Source organism: Prenolepis imparis, unplaced genomic scaffold (genome assembly GCF_030444845.1).
Source record: "Prenolepis imparis isolate NDT839.2.m4 unplaced genomic scaffold, iyPreImpa1.0 SCAF_13, whole genome shotgun sequence".
Lineage (NCBI taxonomy): Eukaryota > Metazoa > Arthropoda > Insecta > Hymenoptera > Formicidae > Prenolepis > Prenolepis imparis.
This window is the reverse complement of record NW_028141171.1, coordinates 2,074,533-2,095,869: the sequence shown is the minus strand read 5'-3', so window position 1 is coordinate 2,095,869 and position 21,337 is coordinate 2,074,533. Positions and strand designations below refer to the sequence as shown.

General features: G+C 30.5%; 1 protein-coding gene across 1 annotated transcript; it reads left to right on the top strand.

Annotated features, from left to right (window-relative positions):
* The first annotated feature begins 11,187 nt into the window (after nt 1-11,187).
* LOC145944315 (uncharacterized) lies at nt 11,188-21,136 on the top strand. Its single transcript, XM_083052581.1, has 6 exons — nt 11,188-11,246; nt 11,875-12,043; nt 12,601-12,796; nt 19,588-19,782; nt 20,898-21,028; nt 21,119-21,136. The coding sequence occupies exons 1-6, from the start codon at nt 11,188-11,190 to the stop codon at nt 21,134-21,136; spliced, it is 768 nt and encodes a 255-aa protein (XP_082908707.1).
* Nucleotides 21,137-21,337: the final 201 nt, after the last annotated feature.

Below are 21,337 nucleotides of genomic sequence, written 5' to 3'. Positions count from 1 at the left end.
AAGCAGTGGTATCAACGCAGAGTACTGGTTCGATTCCCGATTCAGCGACTTTCGGATCTATATTTTTCTCGCCTATAATTCTGTAGGGGGGTTAGAGAGGATCTTTGGAATTAAAAATCTCGAATTGAGATTGTTCCTTAATAAAGTCTTGGCGGTGTACCAAGCAAAATGTGTGCCCCGTGCACAATTAGTTAATTCCAACGAAAAATTAATTTTCGTTGGAATCGACGCACCGACATCCGCGTACGGCTCGAATAGCCTATCTATTACCGATTTATATTTGATATATATCGAGCCTTTATATTCTTTTGTTAGTGTAAAATTAAATATATTATATTATTTTATTTATTATATAAGTAATCACATTTACGCATTATATGTGTAAATATATGTATTACATCTATTTTATTATACAAAATATAATAATTTTATTATACTAAATAATTATTTACAGTTATTAAAAATTAAAAGAAGAAAAATAAAAAAAAGAGTTAAAGACAATCAAGAGAGAAAAATAAAAAAGAGAAATAGAGAGAAAGAAGACAGAAAGAAAAGAAGATAAAGAAAGAAAAACTTTAATCGAGAAGAGAGAGAGAGGGAGAGAGAGTGAGAGAGAGGGAGGGAGGGAGGGAGGGAGGGAGGGAGGGAGGGAGGGAGGGAGGGAGGGAGGGAGGGAGGGAGGGTGAGAGGGAGGGAGGGAGGGAAAGAAAGAAAAAGAAGAAGAGAGGGAAAGAGAGAAAGAGAAATAAAGAGAAATAAATAAATAAATTACTATTTTATTTTATATTAAAATTAGTTATAATTAAACTTATTATTAGATTAATTATAGTTTTGATTTTAATTATTTATTTAGTTTAATTATTTATTTATTTAATTATTTATCTAATTGAAATTGATTACAACTTAGATTATTGGCTTGAAATTAATTGTGACTTAAATTATTAAATTGAAATTTGACTTGGATTAAAATTTAACTTGGATTGAAATTTGACTTGGATTGAAATTTGACTTGGATTGAAATTTGACTTGGATTGAAATTTGACTTGGATTGAAATTTGACTTTGATTGAAATTTGACTTGGATTGAAATTTGACTTGAATTGAAATTTGACTTGGATTGAAATTTGACTTGGATTGAAATTTGACTTGAATTGAAATTTGATTTGGATTGAAATTTGACTTGGATTAAAATTTGACTTGGATTAAAATTTAACTTGGATTGAAATTTGACTTGGATTAAAATTTGACTTAAATTGAAATTGACATTTTGAATTTGTTAAATTTTGATTGTTAAATTAGATTCCGACTTAAATTATGTGATTTAAATTTGAATTGAAATTTGAATTGTCATTTTAAAATTAAATTAAATTATTAAATTAAAATTAATTGACTTGGATTATTGCATTAAAATTTGAATTGAATTGAATTGAGTTTAACTTGAATTGGTTGTAACTTGAATTGTTGGATTGAAATTAATTTTAACTTGGATTATCGGATTAAAATTTAAGTTGAATTGAAATTTGGCTTGAATTGAAATTTGGCTTGAATTGAAATTTGGATTGTATTGAAATTTGGATTGAATTGAAATTTGCCTTGAATTGATATTTGGTTTGAATTGAATTGTTGGATTAAAATTAATTAACTTGGCTTATTGAATTAAATTTGACTTGAATTGAAATTTGACTTAAATTGAATCAAATTGAGTATATTAATTTTTTTACCTTAAATTGTTAAATTAAAGATAATATTTATTTAAATTATTAGATTAGTAATTATTTTTTATTTTTAAATTAATATTTAAATAATATAATTAAATTAATTTAATAATATATTAATACATAATTATATTGAATTATTAAATTAAAATTATTATTAAATTAAATTTATATTAAACTAATTCGTAATTAATTAAAATTAATCTATATATTCATAATAAGTATTTAAAAATTATTACTATTTTTAATACATTTATACATTTTTAATTCAAATTATTTAAATAATTATGCCTCGAAGAAAAATAATTCGATCAGTTGAAGAAGAAGAGGAATATGAATATAATTAACGAGAAAAAAAAAGCAAAAAGACAGGCCGAGAGACGGGAAGCAAAACGAATGTTATCTAAGAAAAATTCTCAATCTTTATCAAATATTGATAAAATTTGCTCAAATATAACTCAAATTTCTGAAAATTTTTCGAAAAATATAGCAATAGATTTTAATTCTTCTACTTCATATGCAAAAGAAATATATTCAGCAAATGAAATAGTTACCAATACATCTCAAACGAATGATACATTAACTATTGCAAATGTTTGTATAATAAATAATAGTAATGAAGTTAACGAAACAATAAATGATAGTGTAAACTTATTTAATGTTAACGATAATATTCAAAAAATTCAAAATTTCATAATTCAACTATCGAAACTTCATTAAATAACAATATTATTTCTTCAATACCTAGCACATCAAATAAATTGATAAATTTAGATGCTAACGAAGTAAATTTAGAAAATTTAATTACTTCACATGAAGTACCATCACAAAATAGAAAAATAAAATGGATTAAAAGAACTCGAGCTTTAGAAAAAGGATATATGAATATTAATACGTCTAACATTCAATTAGAAAATATTATAGAACATTATATAGGAGAAATGAATTTATATTGCGAACATTGCGGTGCGAAACATTTCAAACCTGAAAAAGTAGCTAATAAAGGTAACTCATTTAACGATTGTTATAGCCATGGAACAGTTGAATTAAATCCTTTACCTCAACTTCCGCATGAACTTTATGAATTGTTTACTGAAAATCATCCAAAATCTAAACATTTTTATAATCGTATTCGTGGCTATAACAATTCATTTTCATTTGCGTCATTTAATGCAAACATAACAGATTTAAGTGCGCAAAGACGGGGACCTTATTGTTTCAAAATTCAAGGACAAATCTATTATCAAATTAATATCGCATTGTATCCCGCGCTTAACGAAAAGCCAAGTTATGGTCAACTCTTTATCGTGGATAATAATGAAGCAACAGAGTGTCGATTACATCAAAATTCGAATCTCGATCAAGAAATTTTAAATTTAATAGATAATACAATGCGTACGAATAATATTTTCGTACAATCTTATCGAATGATGCACGAAGAAATTCAAATGCAACAACAAACAACTGGAAATAACAATATACGTGAATTACAATTAGGATTTTTAACAAAAAAGGGTATCGATCGTGGTCGATACAATGTGCAAAAGGTAAATAAAGTTGCAGCTGTTTTTTCTACTACGGCAGATGGTAAAATTTCTGAAACTTATGTGACAATTTATAATAAAAGTACTAAAACATTACAACAAGTCAATTCGATGAATCCAAATGTAGAACCATGGATTTATCCATTATATTACCCATATGGTAATCAAGGTTGGCATGATAATTTACAACGCAAAAATAGTAATAAACGAATAAGTAGAGCTGCATATGTAAAATATCGAATAGCCATACGTGATAATTTTAATATTTTTATCATGGGAAGACGATTATTTCAACAATGGCTTGTAGATAATTATGTAAAAATTGAAAAAGACCGAATTAATTATTGCAAACAAAATCAGAAACAATTACGAGCTGAAACTTATCAAGGATTAATTGATTATTTAGCAAACGCCGCCAATAATAACAATGCTCACATTGGAAAAATGATTATACTTCCATCAACATTTGTGGGTTCACCGCGTAATATGTTACAACATTATCAAGATGCGATGGCTATTGTTCGAAAATATGGAAAACCAGATATCTTTGTTACTATCACTTGTAATCCAAATTGGCGCGAAATTAAAGAAAATTTACTTCCACATCAACAACCTGCAGAGAGACCAGATATACGAGGGTTGTCTGAAAAGTTTCCGACCTAACAAAGATACAAGACATTTTTTCTTCAAATTAATTTTTATTTTTCTACATAGTCTCCTTGTAAGTCTATACACTTCTCCCAGCGATGCTCCCATCTCTTCAACCCGTCCAAATAGTACTCGGCGTCTTTCTCTGCAAAATAGTTGTTTACGAAGGTGATGGCCTCCTCATTCGACGAAAATCTCTGTCTTCCGAGCGCAACTTTTAGCTTAGGGAACAAAAAAAAGCCGCTTGGGGCTAGATCTGGTGAGTAAGGAGGGTGGTCAAGCAGTTCAAACCGTAATTCGTGGATTTTCGCCATGGCAACCGCTGAGATGTGAGACGGCGCATTGTCTTGGTGAAACAAAATTTTTTTTTCTGCAAATGTGGCCGTTTTTCCGCAATTTCTGCCTTCAGCTTGTCAAGTACTGATGCGTAGTATGCTCCTGTAATGGTTTTTCTTTTTTGAAGATAATCGATTAAGATAACTCTATCCCAGAAAACAGTTGCCATCACTTTCCCAGCCGAAGGAACAACCTTTGCTTTTTTTGGAGCCGATTCCCCCTTCGCAGTCCACTGTTTTGACTGTGTTTTTGTTTCTGGAGTATAATGGTATATCCAAGTTTCATCTACAGTAATTAATCGGCACCAAAACTCTGATTTATTGCGCCTAAACTGCGCCAACAGAGCGTTGGAAATGTTCATTCGAACACGTTTTTCCAAAGTGAGCAAACGCGGCACCCAACGCGCGGACAGCTTTCTCATGCCTAAATCTTGATTCAATATGTGACAAACACGTTCTTTGGACATGTTCATAGCCTCTGCTATCTCTCTAACTTTAATTCGACGGTTGTCTAGCACCATTTGGTGAACTTGAGCGATATTATCGTCAGTGATTGCAGTTTTTGGACGTCCCGAACGTCACCCAAGCTGGTACGGCCACGTTTAAATTCAGCAGCCCAAAATTTCACGGTGGTAAATGATGGTGCAGAGTCCCCGTACACAGCGTCCAACTCGTCTTTGATTTGCGTAGGCGTATTGCCTTTCAAAAACAAATATTTAATGACAGCTCGATACTCGATTTTTTCCATTTTCACAAAAACACTCACATCGACTCACTCAAATGATTGTCAAACAACAACTGCGCGTCCAAAATGGCTGAAATTTTGGTGAGTACCTTTCAAAGCATGCGCAAACACATTCCCCAACTTTTGTTTACGAGTGCTGCCATCTTCATGTTGAGGTCGGAAACTTTTCAGACAACCCTCGTATGTGCTCGGGTATTTAATATAAAAAAGGATTATTTAATCGATATTATCGTTAAACAAAACTTTTTTGGTGAAGTTTTGGCATATGTTTATGTAATAGAATTTCAAAAACATGGATTACCACATATACATTTGTTAATTACATTAAAACAAAATTATAAGATATCAAACTCTGAAATAGTTGATAAATTTATTTGTGCAGAAATTCCTAACCCTAATAAAAATAAAAATTTACATAATATTGTAATGAAACATATGATTCATGGACCATGTGGAAATTGGTGTTTAATAAATAATAAATGTTTAAAACACTTTCCAAAATCATTTCAATCTGAAACAATTATGAATGAAGATGGTTATCCGCTATATCGTCGAAGAAATAATGGATTACTATATGAAAGACCTGGACGATATTTTGTTAATAATCGATACGTTGTTCCATTTAATCCAACGCTCTTACTTTTATTTAATAGTCATATTAATGTTGAAATAGTATCGAGTATACGATCTGTAAAATATTTGTATAAATATATTTATAAAGGTCACGATGCTGCATCTGTAGTTATTGGTGAAAATATAGATAAAACGATAATTCATGATGAAATTCAAGATTTTATTGAAGCTCGATATGTCGGACCTGTGGAAGCATGTTGGCGCATTTTAAGCAAACCTTTGCAAGAAAAAAGTCACCCTATATTTCGTTTACCGGTTCATTTACTATACGAACATAATGTGATAATTAATGATAATATTAATAATGATACGATAAGACCTGCTGTAGAACGCGTAACAATGTTGTTAGATTATTTTGAGATAAATGCTCGAGATCGGGAAGCAAAACAATATTTATACAGTGATATTCCATCTCATTATGTATTTAAAAAAGTTACAATTAACGGCAGAACTATTAATCGTTGGGAAAAGCGTCAAAGATACTTTAATTGTATCGGTCGTATGTATTCCATCAGTCCGTCTCAAATAGAATTGTTTCATTTACGTATACTTTTATTACATGTTAAAGGAGCTACGAGTTTTCAAGAATTAAGAACAGTTAATAACGAGATACATCAAACTTTCACTGATGCATGTTTAGCATTAGGACTCATAGAAGATGATGAGGAATGGTATCGTGCAATGAATGAAGCAAAAGTTTGGATGATGCCAAGAAGACTTCGTAATTTATTTATACGAATTTTGATTCATTGTCAACCAGTCCATCCAAAAAATTTATGGGATGAGTTTAAAAAAGATATGTCGGAAGATTATATAAGACGATTTGGACCTATAATAGGAGTAAAGAAAGTTTATAATTATATTGTCAACATACTCCAAAAAGAAGGATCAAATATTGCTAATTTTTCTGAAATGGAACAAGAAATAGAGGAACAAGAAATAAATAATGAAGAACAAATTGAGGAAGACACATCGATAGGTATACGACAATATAAACAATTAAATATAGAACAACAAAAAATTGTTGATACTATTTTAATAACAATAACAAATAACAATAGTGATAATTGTTTTTATATCGATAGTCCAGGTGGATCTGGACTATCGAAACTTTCATTTATATAACTTTATATTATCTACTTAAAAATAGAGGAAAAATAGTTAGTACAATGGCATTTACCGGTATTGCTGCGACATTACTTCCAAATGGAAAAACAATACACAAAGTTTTTGGGTTACCTGTACCTCTTTTCGCCGATTCTACATCGAACATTAAAGTTCAATCTAAAGAGGCTAAAAATTTATAACTTGTGGATGTTTTCATTATAGACGAAGCTTCTATGGCACCATGTTATGTATTAGAAATAATGAATCGAACATTACGTGATATAATGCAAAATGATTTATATTTTGGTGGCAAAATCGTTCTTCTTGGTGGAGACTTTAGACAATTATTACCTGTAAAAGAAAGAGCTACGCGTTGTGAAATTATAAATTTATCGATAAAATTTAGTATTCTATGGAAGCAATTTAAAATATTTTCATTGACACAAAATATGAGAACTTTACCACAGGAAAAAGAATTTGCACAATATTTTGGTGGCAAAATCGTTCTTCTTGGTGGAGACTTTAGACAATTATTACCTGTAAAAGAAAGAGCTACGCGTTATGAAATTATAAATTTATCGATAAAATTTAGTATTCTATGGAAGCAATTTAAAATATTTTCATTGACACAAAATATGAGAACTTTACCACAGGAAAAAGAATTTGCACAATTTTTATTAAATTTAGGTAATGGTTCTTTAAATGATCATTCAGATAATATTCATATTCCAGAAAAATGTATAGCAAACGCAAATTCAGATATGGTTAAAGACATGTACGGAGATATTATAAAACGAAAACAATATAAAACTATGGCTAATTACGTTATATTATCTGCAAGGAATGTTGATGTTCATGAAGTAAACGAAAAGATAGTAAATTTGTTGGATGAAACAACAGAAAGAATTTATACAAGTATAGCTACTCTTGAAACGACTGGAGATAACCAAGATCTATATGACATAATTCCGATAGAATATCTCAATTCTTTAAACCCAACGTGTCTTCAACCTTATGAATTACGCTTAAGAAAATATACTATTGTCATGCTTATTAGAAATCTTAGTATCAGTGAAGGTTTATGTAATGGTACCAGATTATTAATTTTAGATTTAGATAATAACTTATTACGTTGTGAAATTTTAACAGGTAATAAAATTGGAGAAATTGTTTTTCTAAATCGTATCACTTTGTATTGTGAAAATGTATATCCATTCACTTTTAAAAGAAGACAATTTCCAGTAAAATTAGCATTTGCTATGACTATAAATAAATCACAAGGACAAACTTTCGACAAAATTGCAATAGATCTTCGGAAAGATATTTTCAGTCATGGACAACTGTATGTCGCATTTTCACGAGTGCGTTCTTGGGATTCGTTAAAAGTTTATTTAAGAGATGATAATCTGTATAAAAAAATTAAAAATTACGTTTATAAAGAAATACTTGATTAATAAAACGTAACAAAAAAGGAAGAGTGGGAGTAATATACAATTATGTTGTAATAATGACAAAAAATGACAAAGTAAATAAAAATTAAAAGGATTTTTTGTTTTAAATGTTTGAATTAATTAAAGATTGATAATCTTTTCATACAAAAAATTTAGGTTTTACAAATTGTTTGGGCTGAATAATTATCCATTATTTATCTTTACTAGAACACACAAGCGCGCGCTTCGCGCGCGCCATTGCTCATTTTATATGAAAAATGTAATATTATAATAATATAATAATGTATTTTATATATAATATAATTATATAAATTATATAATTAAATAAAATTTTATATATAAATAAACGTTTTCTAATATTTAAAATATAAAATTTATTTATAAAAGTTTACACATGAACATTTTGAAAAAGTAATAAGTACTTTATACATTAAATATAATTGTGACTTTTACTATAATAATAAAATAATATAATAAGATATTAATAATTGATTATTATAGAATAACCAGAAATCAGTATTAATATATACAGATGTACGCATGCATGCACACACACACACACACACATATATATATATATAAATTTAAATGTATATAGTAACTTGTTTTTGATATTATATAATTTATTATTATAATTGAAGATCAGGAACCAGGATTTTTTATTAATTCTCAATTTTCAGGATTGTAATTTAAATAAAGAATTAAATTGTTTATATATATATGTATATATATATATATATATAAATTAGAGTTAATTATATATTTTATATTATAATTATATTATAAATTAATTTTAATATATGTCTTCTTAAAAAATGGATTTAATTTAAAAAAATTTTTTTAAATAAATTTTTTAGCTTTATAAATTAAGAATAAATATACTTTTTTAATCTTTTATTATAAATTAAGAATAAATATACTTTTTTAATCTTTTTATAATTAATTATACTTGATTGGATGGGATTTTTCAATTAATTATACTTGATTGGATGGATTTTTTATTTTTAATTTTTTTTTAATATGCATGTTATTTAAAATTGATATTTATTAAACATGTATCAAAATACATACAGATTTTTATTACTTATTAAATATTAAAATAATAATATAAATAATTAAAAATAATAATAATAATTAATAAAAATAATAATTTTTTTATGTTAATAAATTCATTGCATCGATAAGTTTTTTTGGAATTTGAGATGTATTCATTCTAGATGTTTTTATCTTTATTTCAATTTCCAAATATATGATAATTAATTAATCTGAAAAGCATGTAATATATAATATAAACATGTGTTTACAATACAATATAGAAAAATATATTTTGATGTTTGCATGTTTATCTATGTGTGTGCATGATTTATTTATCTAATCTTAATTTTTGCATTATAAATTATTAATTGCTATTTTAAATCACATATCAATATTATTATTTAGTTGCATAAAATTATGTTGAAATTTATATCAATCAGATTTTAAAAATAAAAAATTAAAAAATAAAATTTCTTATATTAAAAAAACGCCTTAAATACAGTACACAAAAAAACGTATACCAAACATTAGGTTAACGATATCTTCGATATCCTTAAGAATTTATTTATTATTATGCAATGAAAATAGATCATGATAGAATAAAAAAAAGAATGAAAAAAATAAAAAGAATAATAATGGAGAGAAAAAAAGAAATAATAATTTTTATATAAAATAATTTATTTTCTAAATATAGGAATTATATCTTGTTAATTAATCTCTTTAGGACCAGTTTTTCAATAATAATTTAAACTTAGATTAAAGTTTATATTCTGTTGTCACATGTGTCTGAACATAGTTTAAACTTTTATCTAACTATTACTTTAAAACCGGCCCTTAATATTTATGTTGCCTAGTAACAAATCTATGATTAATCAATATTTAATTTTGACGTTAAAATAGATAGACAAATAGCATAGATTCGTTAACATATAAATATTGTACAATAAATATTGATAAAATATAAGTACCAAGATATAATTCGTAAAGTTTTGAAAGAACGTTACGAGTTAATTTATAAGGTATCTAAAATCTATCTATCTATCATATTATAAGGTATGTAAAATATTTTATTTAGTTCTCTCTCTCTTATTTCATTCTCTCTCTCTCTCTCTCTCTCTCTGTCTCTCTCTGTCTCTCTCTCTCTCTCTCTCTCTCTTTCATTACTTTTTCTCCCTTTTATTCTCTCTGTCTCCCTCTTTTTGTCTTTTTCATTACTTTTTCTCCCTTTTATTCTCTCTCTCTCTTTCATTACTTTTTCTCCCTTTTATTCTCTCTGTCTCCCTCTTTTTCTCTTTTTCATTACTTTTTCTCCCTTTTATTCTCTCTCTCTCTCTCCCTCCCTCCCTCCCTCTCTCTCTCTCTCTCTCTCTCTCTCTCTCTCTCTCTCTCTCTTTTCATTACTTTCCTTTTTATTCTCTCTTCTTTCTTCTATTTCTTTTTCATTTCACTTTTTTCCTTTTTCTCTCTCTCGTTACTTTTTCTTCCTTTTATTTTCTTTTATTATATCGTGTTTAAATTTCTTCTGTTGTATCACAATTTGATAAAAATTTTAATAATTTAATATTTTGTTAACCTACTAATGTTGGTGTGTGTTTGTTCATACTGTGTTTAAAGCATTTATTTTATTAAAATATGAGTAATTTTAGTAAATTATTTTATTTTTTATTTTCGATATCTGATTAAAATAAAATTCAGCAATATTTCATACAGTTAAATTGTGACATTAATAAATTATTCGAAAAGCAATTGATAATTTATAGTGTACAAAAGATCAGATAAATAATTTGCATAATAAAATAATTTGCATAATTTTTTTTATTCTATTGTATAATACATGTATATATTGTATGTTATGTACTTCTCATAATCATTAATTATCTTATATTTTAAAAATAAAATATAGATGGACATTTCTGCAAGCAGCAGTACATCTCAAAATGTAGATAAATTGATAGACTTAAATAATATAAACGTAATGGAATTATTAACAACAAATGAAGTTTTGGAGAACGTTCAAATGTATGATTCGACTTTGTAAGTATGAAAAAGAAAAAAATTGTAAATTAATTTGTATTTTTAAAATAATTAATATTTAATTTCTTATATTGTTATTTTTTTAGTTTTTATTGACACGTCATATTTCAATATTTTTTATTATCAAATTGAGGACCATTTCGAAAACGTATTATATTTTCAAGCCCGCTGTTTCATTTTTTAATTAGTTTCAGTCATTTAAAGCGAAAATTAATTTTTTCAAATTTTAGGACCCAATGTAGATATCAATATGTTAGGTATTGACACTTCATATTTCAATATTTTTTATTATTAATCTGAGGACCATTTCGAAAACGTATTCCCATATTTTGAAACCCGATCTTTCATTTTTTAATTAGTTTCAGTCATTTAAAGCGTTAATTATTTTTTCCAAATTTTTGGATCCAATGTACGAATCAATATGTGAGGTATTGACACGTCATATTTCAATATTTTTTATTATCAATCTGAGGATCATTTCGAAAACGTATACCCATATTTTGAAACCCGATCTTTTTTTTTTAATTAGTTTGTCATTTAAAGCGATTATTATTTGTTCCAATTTTTTTGGACCCAATGTACGAATCAATATGTTATCAATATGTTATCAATATGTTTTTATTAATAGCGAAATTATTGGCTACGTGGATGGCATAGAATCTCCACGATATGTAGGCACAAAGCAACAATATAAATTTTTTAAGTTTTATTTAAATAATGGGAGAGGAAAAAGAATTCAAATTGTTTCATGGAATGATGACATTGATTATATTCAACATCATATAACTGTAAATCATGTGAGTATTTTTTACTATTTCTCTTATTTACGAAAAAAAAACATTAGTTACATTAGCAAAATTTTAGCTAATATAATTAATATAATTATATAATTGTTCATAAAATAAACTCATAAAGTTATAAAAAATCAACACTATTTTTTAATTAAAATAATGAAGTTGATATCTTTCTTAATTTTCTTTTAAAAGTTAATTTTTGCGTATTAATTTTGTAATATGAAATTTCTTAGACTCAATTGCACCAATGTTATTTTAGCTTTAAGTGAGACTTGAATATGTATCTATCTTTAGCCTTCTTTTTAAATAAATAAAGATATTACATATTTAAGTCTTGCTTAAAGCCAAAGTAACGTTGATACAATCGGGCTTTAAATATTTAATTTTACAATGTTTTCTAAATTCTCAATAAGAAAAATATTATAAAAGAATAAATTAGAATACATAAATAAATAATTAAATAATAATAATAATATAATAAAAAAAAAAAAATAATAATAATAATGATAATAATAATAATAATAATAATAATAATAATAATAATAATAATAATATAACAGATTATTTATTTGGACGGTGTGCAAGTGCGTCCGCCAAAAATGGCACAATTTAATAATGGCAACGTGCCATATGAATTATTAGTAAAGTCTAATACAATCGTATCAAATATGGGAATATTTGATCCAATTAGTTCTTTAGATACACTACCTGAATCAGTCGAATTTTGTGATGTATTAAATACTACAAACCGTATTAGTAAGTTGTAAGGAGACTCCTTACATGCGCCCCCCTTTTTACCGTAACCGGTGTGCGCATCCGCTGACGCTACTGCGCCGGTGCAGTAACGTCACGCGACGTGATTGGTCGAGGTCGACCACGTGGGCATGTGCCTAACCTTTGGTGGCGGGCAAGCAGGAGAGACACTTGTACTTGGGTCTCAACACGAGACACACGCGAGAGTGAAGAGCGATATACTTTCTGCGCGAGAATACCATTCCCGCCATTTTCCAAGTGTACGCGTTTGTAACACGCTGCCCTGCGTGTCTTTTGGGCTAAATACATTCCCCGTTTATACGTACAACCGCACGAGTCGTATTTATTTTGGTCCGCCGGAATTCCTACCCGATCTGAGCCCTCCATCCTGATCCCTAAGAGAGGTTACGTATAACCCAACGGACTCCTCTTACAGCCTCAGAAGTGGGATTTTGCGCGTTTTCTGGTTGGATTTTCGTTTGAAGAATAAAGTGATCGGCCTGACGCAACAGAAGAACGAGTATCGACATTACAGTTTGAGCGCACGTGCTCGATCACGAACTTTTCGAGACCCGCCATTGTTAACAAGCAACAAGTGCACCGTGTGTTGTGCGAGGATTTTTCTTTTCGCGAAGCCGCCTAAGTCGTACAATTACGATAGAGATTATCCCGCGTAACCGGCGTCTACAATATTTGTGTCGCAAGGATTATACGCGAATCCATCGTTATAGAACAGGTGCCGGCGATTTCCCGCGCATCCGGCTATTATATCGAGTATAAGACAAAAGACTTCCGAATCCGCCATTGTCAAAACAGTAGCAGTGTGAGTTTTCCCGCGCATCGAAGAATCCCGACACGAGAAGAAGAAGAGAAGAGACGCGCATTATCGCTGTGTCTACTAAATCTCACTTCAAGAAATATACACTTATTAAGATGGACAGAGACGAATTGAACACTTTCACCCTGTCTCAGCTGCAACAAGAAGCCCGCAGTTATGGCATTGCCATTATTCCTAAGAAAAAAGAAGAATGCATCAACACAATATTGCGGCACCTGGAGGAGTGTGGACCTCTCACAGAAGTATGCGGCTCAAACCCTCAGGAAGCCAAAGGAGAAGCTCATACACCAGAGGGATCAGTTCAGCAGGTATTTACTGAAAATAGCTTAGAGAATAATCCGCCTAATCGGTTTCAGACAACCAAGTCAGATGAGATGTTACAACTGCGCTCCATGATGCATTTCATAGACAACAAGAAATGATCAATCAACTTATAATGGCCCTGACGATCAGCCAAAGGCCTGCGCAAGGCCATTCTAATCATATTTTTGGTGACGCTACATCTACTACAAGGAATATGGACTCACATGAGAGGTTTTCTGCATCGCCAAGCAATCCTGTGCATTTTCTTAGTTCGCAAATCCCAAATTTCAGCGGTGCGGACGATGAAGAAGTGGAGCTATGGATAGAGAAAATAGAAACAGTCGCAGAACTCTACAATCTTTCACCAGTAATAATGCTGACAGCGGCTTCGTCAAAGCTGTCTAAAACAGCACGAAGGTGGTTTGACTTGAGCACAGGCCAAGTTAATAAATCCTGGTCAACCTTTAAAAACGAAATCATTGATCGTTTCAGAAGGAAGGTCTTCTTCAACGAAGTCATTCAAAAGGTCAACTCAAGAAAATGGATTTACTCCAAAGAGAGTTTCCAGGAGTACGCTATGGACAAACTGGCACTAATGAAGAGTCTTAAGCTACCCGATAAAGACTCTATACAGTTTCTCATCACAGGAATAGGCAGTTTTGCATTACGCACTACAGCAACTGCACTCAAGACAGTTTCTCTTAACCAGTTTTTAAGAGAGATGCACCACATAACGTCAACGTGTGGCGAACAGGTCAACAAGTCACCTACGATGAAGTCAAAGTTTGGCAAAGCCAAAGATGCCAATAACAACCAACAATTTGGAAGAACGGATACTAAGGATGAACAGCGTTCAGAATCAAATAAGGAACGTTTTTGTACCTACTGCCGCAAAAAGAGCCATTCCAGGGAGGAATGTTTCAAGCTCAAAAGAAAGGATGCTGAGAGGAAGCCACAGCCTAACCTAACCTTCAACGTCGGCCACAGTATCTGCAGTAAAAGAAGTAGATAAGTATCCGGATAATACCGTTGCGATAGTCGCGCCGGAAAACAATAGAATAATTACGACCGATGATTCTATTATTAAGATTAGTTTAATTAACGGCTTTGACTCCATGGTTTCAGCGTTACTCGATACAGGCAGTCCAATTTCCTTTATATGTTCAAAAACTTTTTATAATTTTTTCAACTCAGATGATCTATTGAATTCATTCGGAAAATCGTACAAAGCATTGAATGGAAAACCAATCGAAATTATCGGCACGATACCAACCTCAATTATTGTTGAATCTTTACCCACAATTAATGCTAAAGTCTTACTCCACGTACTAAAAGATGATACGTTCTCCTGTCAGATCATTCTTGGTCGGGATTTTCTTTTAGACAATAAAATTTCATGTATTTTCAATGGTTCCAAAGAAAATGAAAGATTAAAGCTTTTTACAGAGGTAGCTTCCGCAGACATTTTAGAAGAACAACCGAATGGTTTCAAAGAAATATTATCGAATATTAGTACTGATTTCGATGAAGATACCAAAAAGCAATTGATTGCATCCATTATAGAAGTGGAAAATACAGAAGTGGCCCCTGCCGATGACGACTATTTGGTTAAAGTAAAATTAATAAACGATTCGCCATATAGATATAGTCCACGACGTTTTGCATGGACTGAAAAATTACAGATAAGGGAAATTGTGGATGACCTACTACAAAGGAAAATTATAAAAGAAAGTACATCTGAATATTGCGCTAGAATCGTCCCAATTAGAAAAAAAAAACGGTTTGTTGCGTCTCTGCGTCGATTTACGCCCTCTAAACGAAAGGGTAGTGAAACAAAAATACCCTTTCCCTTTGATTGAGGATTGCCTCACGAGGATCTCCGACAGAACTATTTTTACCCTGCTAGATCTCAAGATGGTTTCCACAACATTAAAATTCATCCGGAACATACAAAGTATTTTTCTTTTGCCACACCAGATGGCCAGTACGAATTCAACAGGCTGCCTTTTGGGTATTGCGAAGCCCCGGCAGAATTCGAAAAGAGACTCCTCGTGATTCTGCAACCCTTAATTAGAGAGGATAGAGTTATTATTTATATAGACGATATATTGATACCATCGTATACATTTCGGATAACTTAAATACTTTGAGACGCATTGTATTATTGCTAAAGCGCTATAATTTTAAATTAAATTATAACAAGTGTTTATTCCTAAAGACTACCATCGAATTCCTCGGATACATAGTTTCATCATCCGGGATCACATTAAGCACAAGGCACACACAAGTCGTAGCCAATTTCCCTAGACCAAAAAAAGTTCAAGAACTGCAGCGTTTCCTCGGTCTAGCAAACTATTTTCGGAGATTTATTAAAGATTACTCAGTTAAAGCCAAACCCCTTCATAGTCTCTTAAGAAAGGATGCTAAATTTTGTTTTGATGATAGTTGTATCGCAGCTTTTGAAGCACTTAAAAAAGAGTTAGTTTCTTTTCCGGTTTTGCGCCTTTACAATCCTAAATTAGAGACAGAACTGCATACGGATGCAAGCTGTTTAGCTATCGCGGGTATTTTATTACAAAAACAGACTAATGGGCTTTGGGTCCCGATATCTTATTTCAGCCAAGCCACGAACAAGGCTGAGGCAAATTACCATTCTTTTGAGTTAGAAATGCTCGCGATAATGAGGTCAATAGAAAGGTTCCCCATTTACCTATACGGCATTAATTTTTCGGTCGTTACAGATTGTCACTCGCTAGTTTATGCCCTAAATAAAGCCAATTTAAACCAGAGGATCGCAAGGTGGACACTTAAATTGCAAGATTATTCATTTAACGTTAGACATAGGGGAAGCCATCAAATGGCACACGTGGACGCCTTGAGCAGGATAGTCGCGCACATTGAGGCCATGCCTCTTGAAAAAGAGTTACAGTTTAGACAGCTGCAGGATACACAAATTAAAGCTATAGCGGAAGATTTATCGTGCAACGAACACGAGAAATTCGAACTTTTCGATGGTCTAGTCTATAGGAAGAACACAAAAGCGCCACGTTTTGTCGTACCGAAAGACATGATTCACAGCATCATTCGTTACTATCATGATGAGATGGCGCATTGCGGATATGAGAAAACGGCTCAAGGCATTCAGGCTCATTACTGGTTTCCCTCATTTAAGAAGAAAATTAAGAAATATTTAAACAACTGTTTAATTTGTCTCATGAATAACACGTCAGCGAATTCGCGAGAAGGCAGCATGCAAATTACTGACACTCCTTCCTATCCATATGAAATTGTGCACACAGATCATTTCGGTCCCCTAAAAGCAACCTCAGATGGAGCTAAACATATTTTAATTTTGATAGATGCCTATACGCGTTATACTAATCTGTTTCCGATAAAATCAACTAATTCAAGAGAAACGATTAAAAATTTATCGTACGCTTTTTCGGATAAAGGTAATCCGTCGATTCTAGTATCGGACAGAGGTTCAGCGTTTACCTCAGCTGAATTTACGGAATTCATTGCGTCGCGCAATATTAAACATCGTCTAATAGCAGTAGTCGCTCCCTGGGCGAACGGGATGGTTGAAAGAGTCAACGAATTCCTAAAATCGTCCCTCAAAAAAACCGTCGAAGACCAATTGTCATGGAGTTCTCACATCGATACGATACAATACGCAATTAATAACACATATCACACAGCATTAAAGGCTTCTCCTGCAAAAATCCTGTTCGGTTATGATCAAAGGAATCATTCAGATTCACAGCTAACGCAATACCTTCTCAAAATAGCTAAAGTCGAATTAAATTACGACAAAGAAAGAGAGGATGCTCGCAAAATCGCTATTGAAGCAACTAGCAAAATAAAAAATTATAACCAAATGTATTATAACGAAAGACACACTAAACCTACGGTTTATAAACCTGGGGATTACGTATTAATCAGAGACTCGACTCTTAAACCGGGGGAAGACAGCAAATTGAAGCCTAGATATAAAGGTCCACTAGTAGTAACTAAAGTACTTAATAAGAATCGCTATGTCGTACAGAATATTCCGGGTTTCAATTTAACACAAAAGTCGTATAACTCGATCCTATCTACCGATCGCATGAAACCATGGATAAAACCACCGGACGCTACTACCTAGTTGTAGACTCAAGATACCTGTAGTATAGTTTATTATTTACATTCATTCATTTACATATTTTAGACGTATTAAGTACATTATATATCAAGTATATTTTATTTTGCATTTTAGTTATAACGGCCTTACGCTTCTTAATTTTATGACCGAGTTTGTAGAGATTTCTTTTGTTGATAATTTCAACTGGGATTAGTTTATATTTATTTTTGCGTAGCACTTAATTATAGTAATAATATTGCAAGTCATACGTTTAGGTACCCATTAAGTGCAATACAAACAAGAGTATTAATTTTATTTTAGACTAGTGTTCCAAAGTCTAATAATAGTTCATAATTATAAGTTAATATTTGTTCACTACAAAGTTATTTTCTATATACGGTTAGTAGTAAGCCCGTTATTGTATTTGTAGTATATCTTATGTATTAGACGCATCCGGGACGTTTGCGGGTGGTCAGGTATGGCCGAAGCTGTAAGGAGACTCCTTACATGCGCCCCCCTTTTTACCGTAACCGGTGTGCGCATCCGCTGACGCTACTGCGCCGGTGCAGTAACGTCACGCGACGTGATTGGTCGAGGTCGACCACGTGGGCATGTGCCTAACCTTTGGTGGCGGGCAAGCAGGAGAGACACTTGTACTTGAGTCTCAACACGAGACACACGCGAGAGTGAAGAGCGATATACTTTCTGCGCGAGAATACCATTCCCGCCATTTTCCAAGTGTACGCGTTTGTAACACGCTGCCCTGCGTGTCTTTTGGGCTAAATACATTCCCCGTTTATACGTACAACCGCATGAGTCGTGTTTATTTTGGTCCGCCGGAATTCCTACCCGATCTGAGCCCTCCATCCTGATCCCTAAGAGAGGTTACGTATAACCCAACGGACTCCTCTTACAAAGTATTCTTTCATTATATTTTTAATAATTTTTTTATCATTTTTACCTATTATACTATACAATTTGGAATAAATTAATTTTTTATCTTATCTTTTATATATTATTTTATATATTATTAATTGTTTTTCTACAAAATATATAGCTGTTATATAGCTGTTATATATTGCTGTTTTTCTAAAATCTATATAGCTATTAATTGCAAATTACATACTTTTTTAAAACAAAAACAACGTGTTTTCTTTATATTAATTATTTTCTTTCATTATTTTGTGTATAAAGATATTAAAGTAAGATCATCGGTAAATAATTATTTAATGAAATATTTCATAATTTATGTAATATTATTTCAAATTATAGTATAAAATATCTTGTAAACTGTTTATTTTTTCATCCTACCATTATAATTTTTTTATACAAATATTGCAGAAAAAAATTAATTTATTGTATATATTTTAAAAAAATATGATTTCTTTTAAAAAATTTAAAATGATCTTGCCCTGATCTTGACAACGTCAGCTAAGAAATATAAAAATGTTTTTAAAACTTTATTATAATTATATTATAAATAATAAAATTTAATTTTATTCTATTTTTTCTAATTAATTGTATACTTTACAGTCTTAAAAGGATATGTAAAAACAAATTTTCAAAAAACGATAGATAAATTAAATAAAATTATTGAATGTGGTGCTATAACAGATGGTGTGTATAAATTAGAAATACACATTATGAATTTTACAGACGAAGATTACATTGAATATGACATTAAAAAAGGAGATCATATTGAAGTAATCGGGATTATGCAATCAACAAGTAAAACATTTATTATATATTGTTATACTTATTTTTAATTATTAAATCAATAACTAATAATAAGAATTTTAAATAATTAATAATATATTTAAATAATTACACTAATAATAATATTAAATAAACAATAAGAATTACTATTAAGGCTCTTCCGTAATAAATACAAATATAAGTGATAGGGCCTTAAGAGCCGAACGCGGATGTTGATGCGTATTCCAACGAAAATTTAATTTTTTCGCTGGAATTAAATTAATTGTGCATAGGGCACGAATTTTACTGCTTGGTTATATAAATATTAAATAATTTCTCTCTCTCTCTCTCTCTCTCTCTCTCTCTCTCTCTCTCTCTCTCTCTCTCTCTTTACTTGTACATACTATACAGATAAAGTCATATATAAATCATTCATATGTCGTGCTTACATATATGTATATGTACATATAACACACATATTTACGAAAATTTCAGGCACCCTTTTTAATTTTACTAAGTTTCTAAACTGATATCTGAAGATTCACTTATATTCCTTTATTCAATTCTAATGGTGAAGTCGTGTTATTCTGTATATACAAATTATCAATAAAAAGAATAACCTGTCTAAATAAATTAATCGTTTGGTTGATAACCATACAAACCTTTTAGGATCTCATTAAAATTTTCTTTACAATTCCATTTACAAAAAAAATAATCACATAATCCCTTTATATCAAAATAATATTACACACACACACACACACACACACACACACACACACACACACACACACACACACACACACACACACACACACACACACACACACACACACACACACACACACACACACACACACACACACACACACACACACACACACACACACACACACACACACACACACACACACACACACACACACACACACACACACACACACACACACACACACACACACACACACACACACACACACACACACACACACACACACACACACACACACACACACACACACACACACACACACACACACACACACACACACACACACACACACACACACACACACACACATTTATGTATACACATATATGTATATATAATTTTTTAATATTTAATAAATATTTTTATAATTTTATAGTTATGCCACCATATTTAGTTGTAGCTGATTTAAATGATGTAAAAAAAATTGATGGACATATGCCACTGTTAGCAGTTTTAAAAGGCACACAAATATTAAAAAAAAGAAAAATTGAAGACTCATCTGATCAGGTATAATTATTACACAATTATTGTGTGAAAAACCTTATTTATTCTTAATTTATAATGATACATAATTTTATAAACTTAATACTAAAATAGGAAGAACAAAAACGTTAAAATGATATTTTGATGTCGTTTTCATCAACTTTGTATCTAAATTTAATTAATATGATGTCAAATTAACATCATTTTGATTTTTTTGTTCTTTAGAAATCGTTTCCTTAAAAAAAGACATACTATAGTTAATTTAATGTAATTTATAATACAAAAAAAGTAATTCCAATTATATATAAAAAATATTTTAATTCTTTTTTTAAA

Bases quoted from the DNA above. Each gene is read 5' to 3' on its own strand.
- LOC145944315 (XM_083052581.1), top strand. From the start codon at position 11,188: ATGGAATTATTAACAACAAATGAAGTTTTGGAGAACGTTCAAATGTAT. The intron at 11,247-11,874 runs GTAAGTATGAAA...TTTTATTAATAG, and splicing joins CAAATGTATGATTCGACTTT to CGAAATTATTGGCTACGTGG. The intron at 12,044-12,600 runs GTGAGTATTTTT...ATAATATAACAG, and splicing joins ATCATATAACTGTAAATCAT to ATTATTTATTTGGACGGTGT.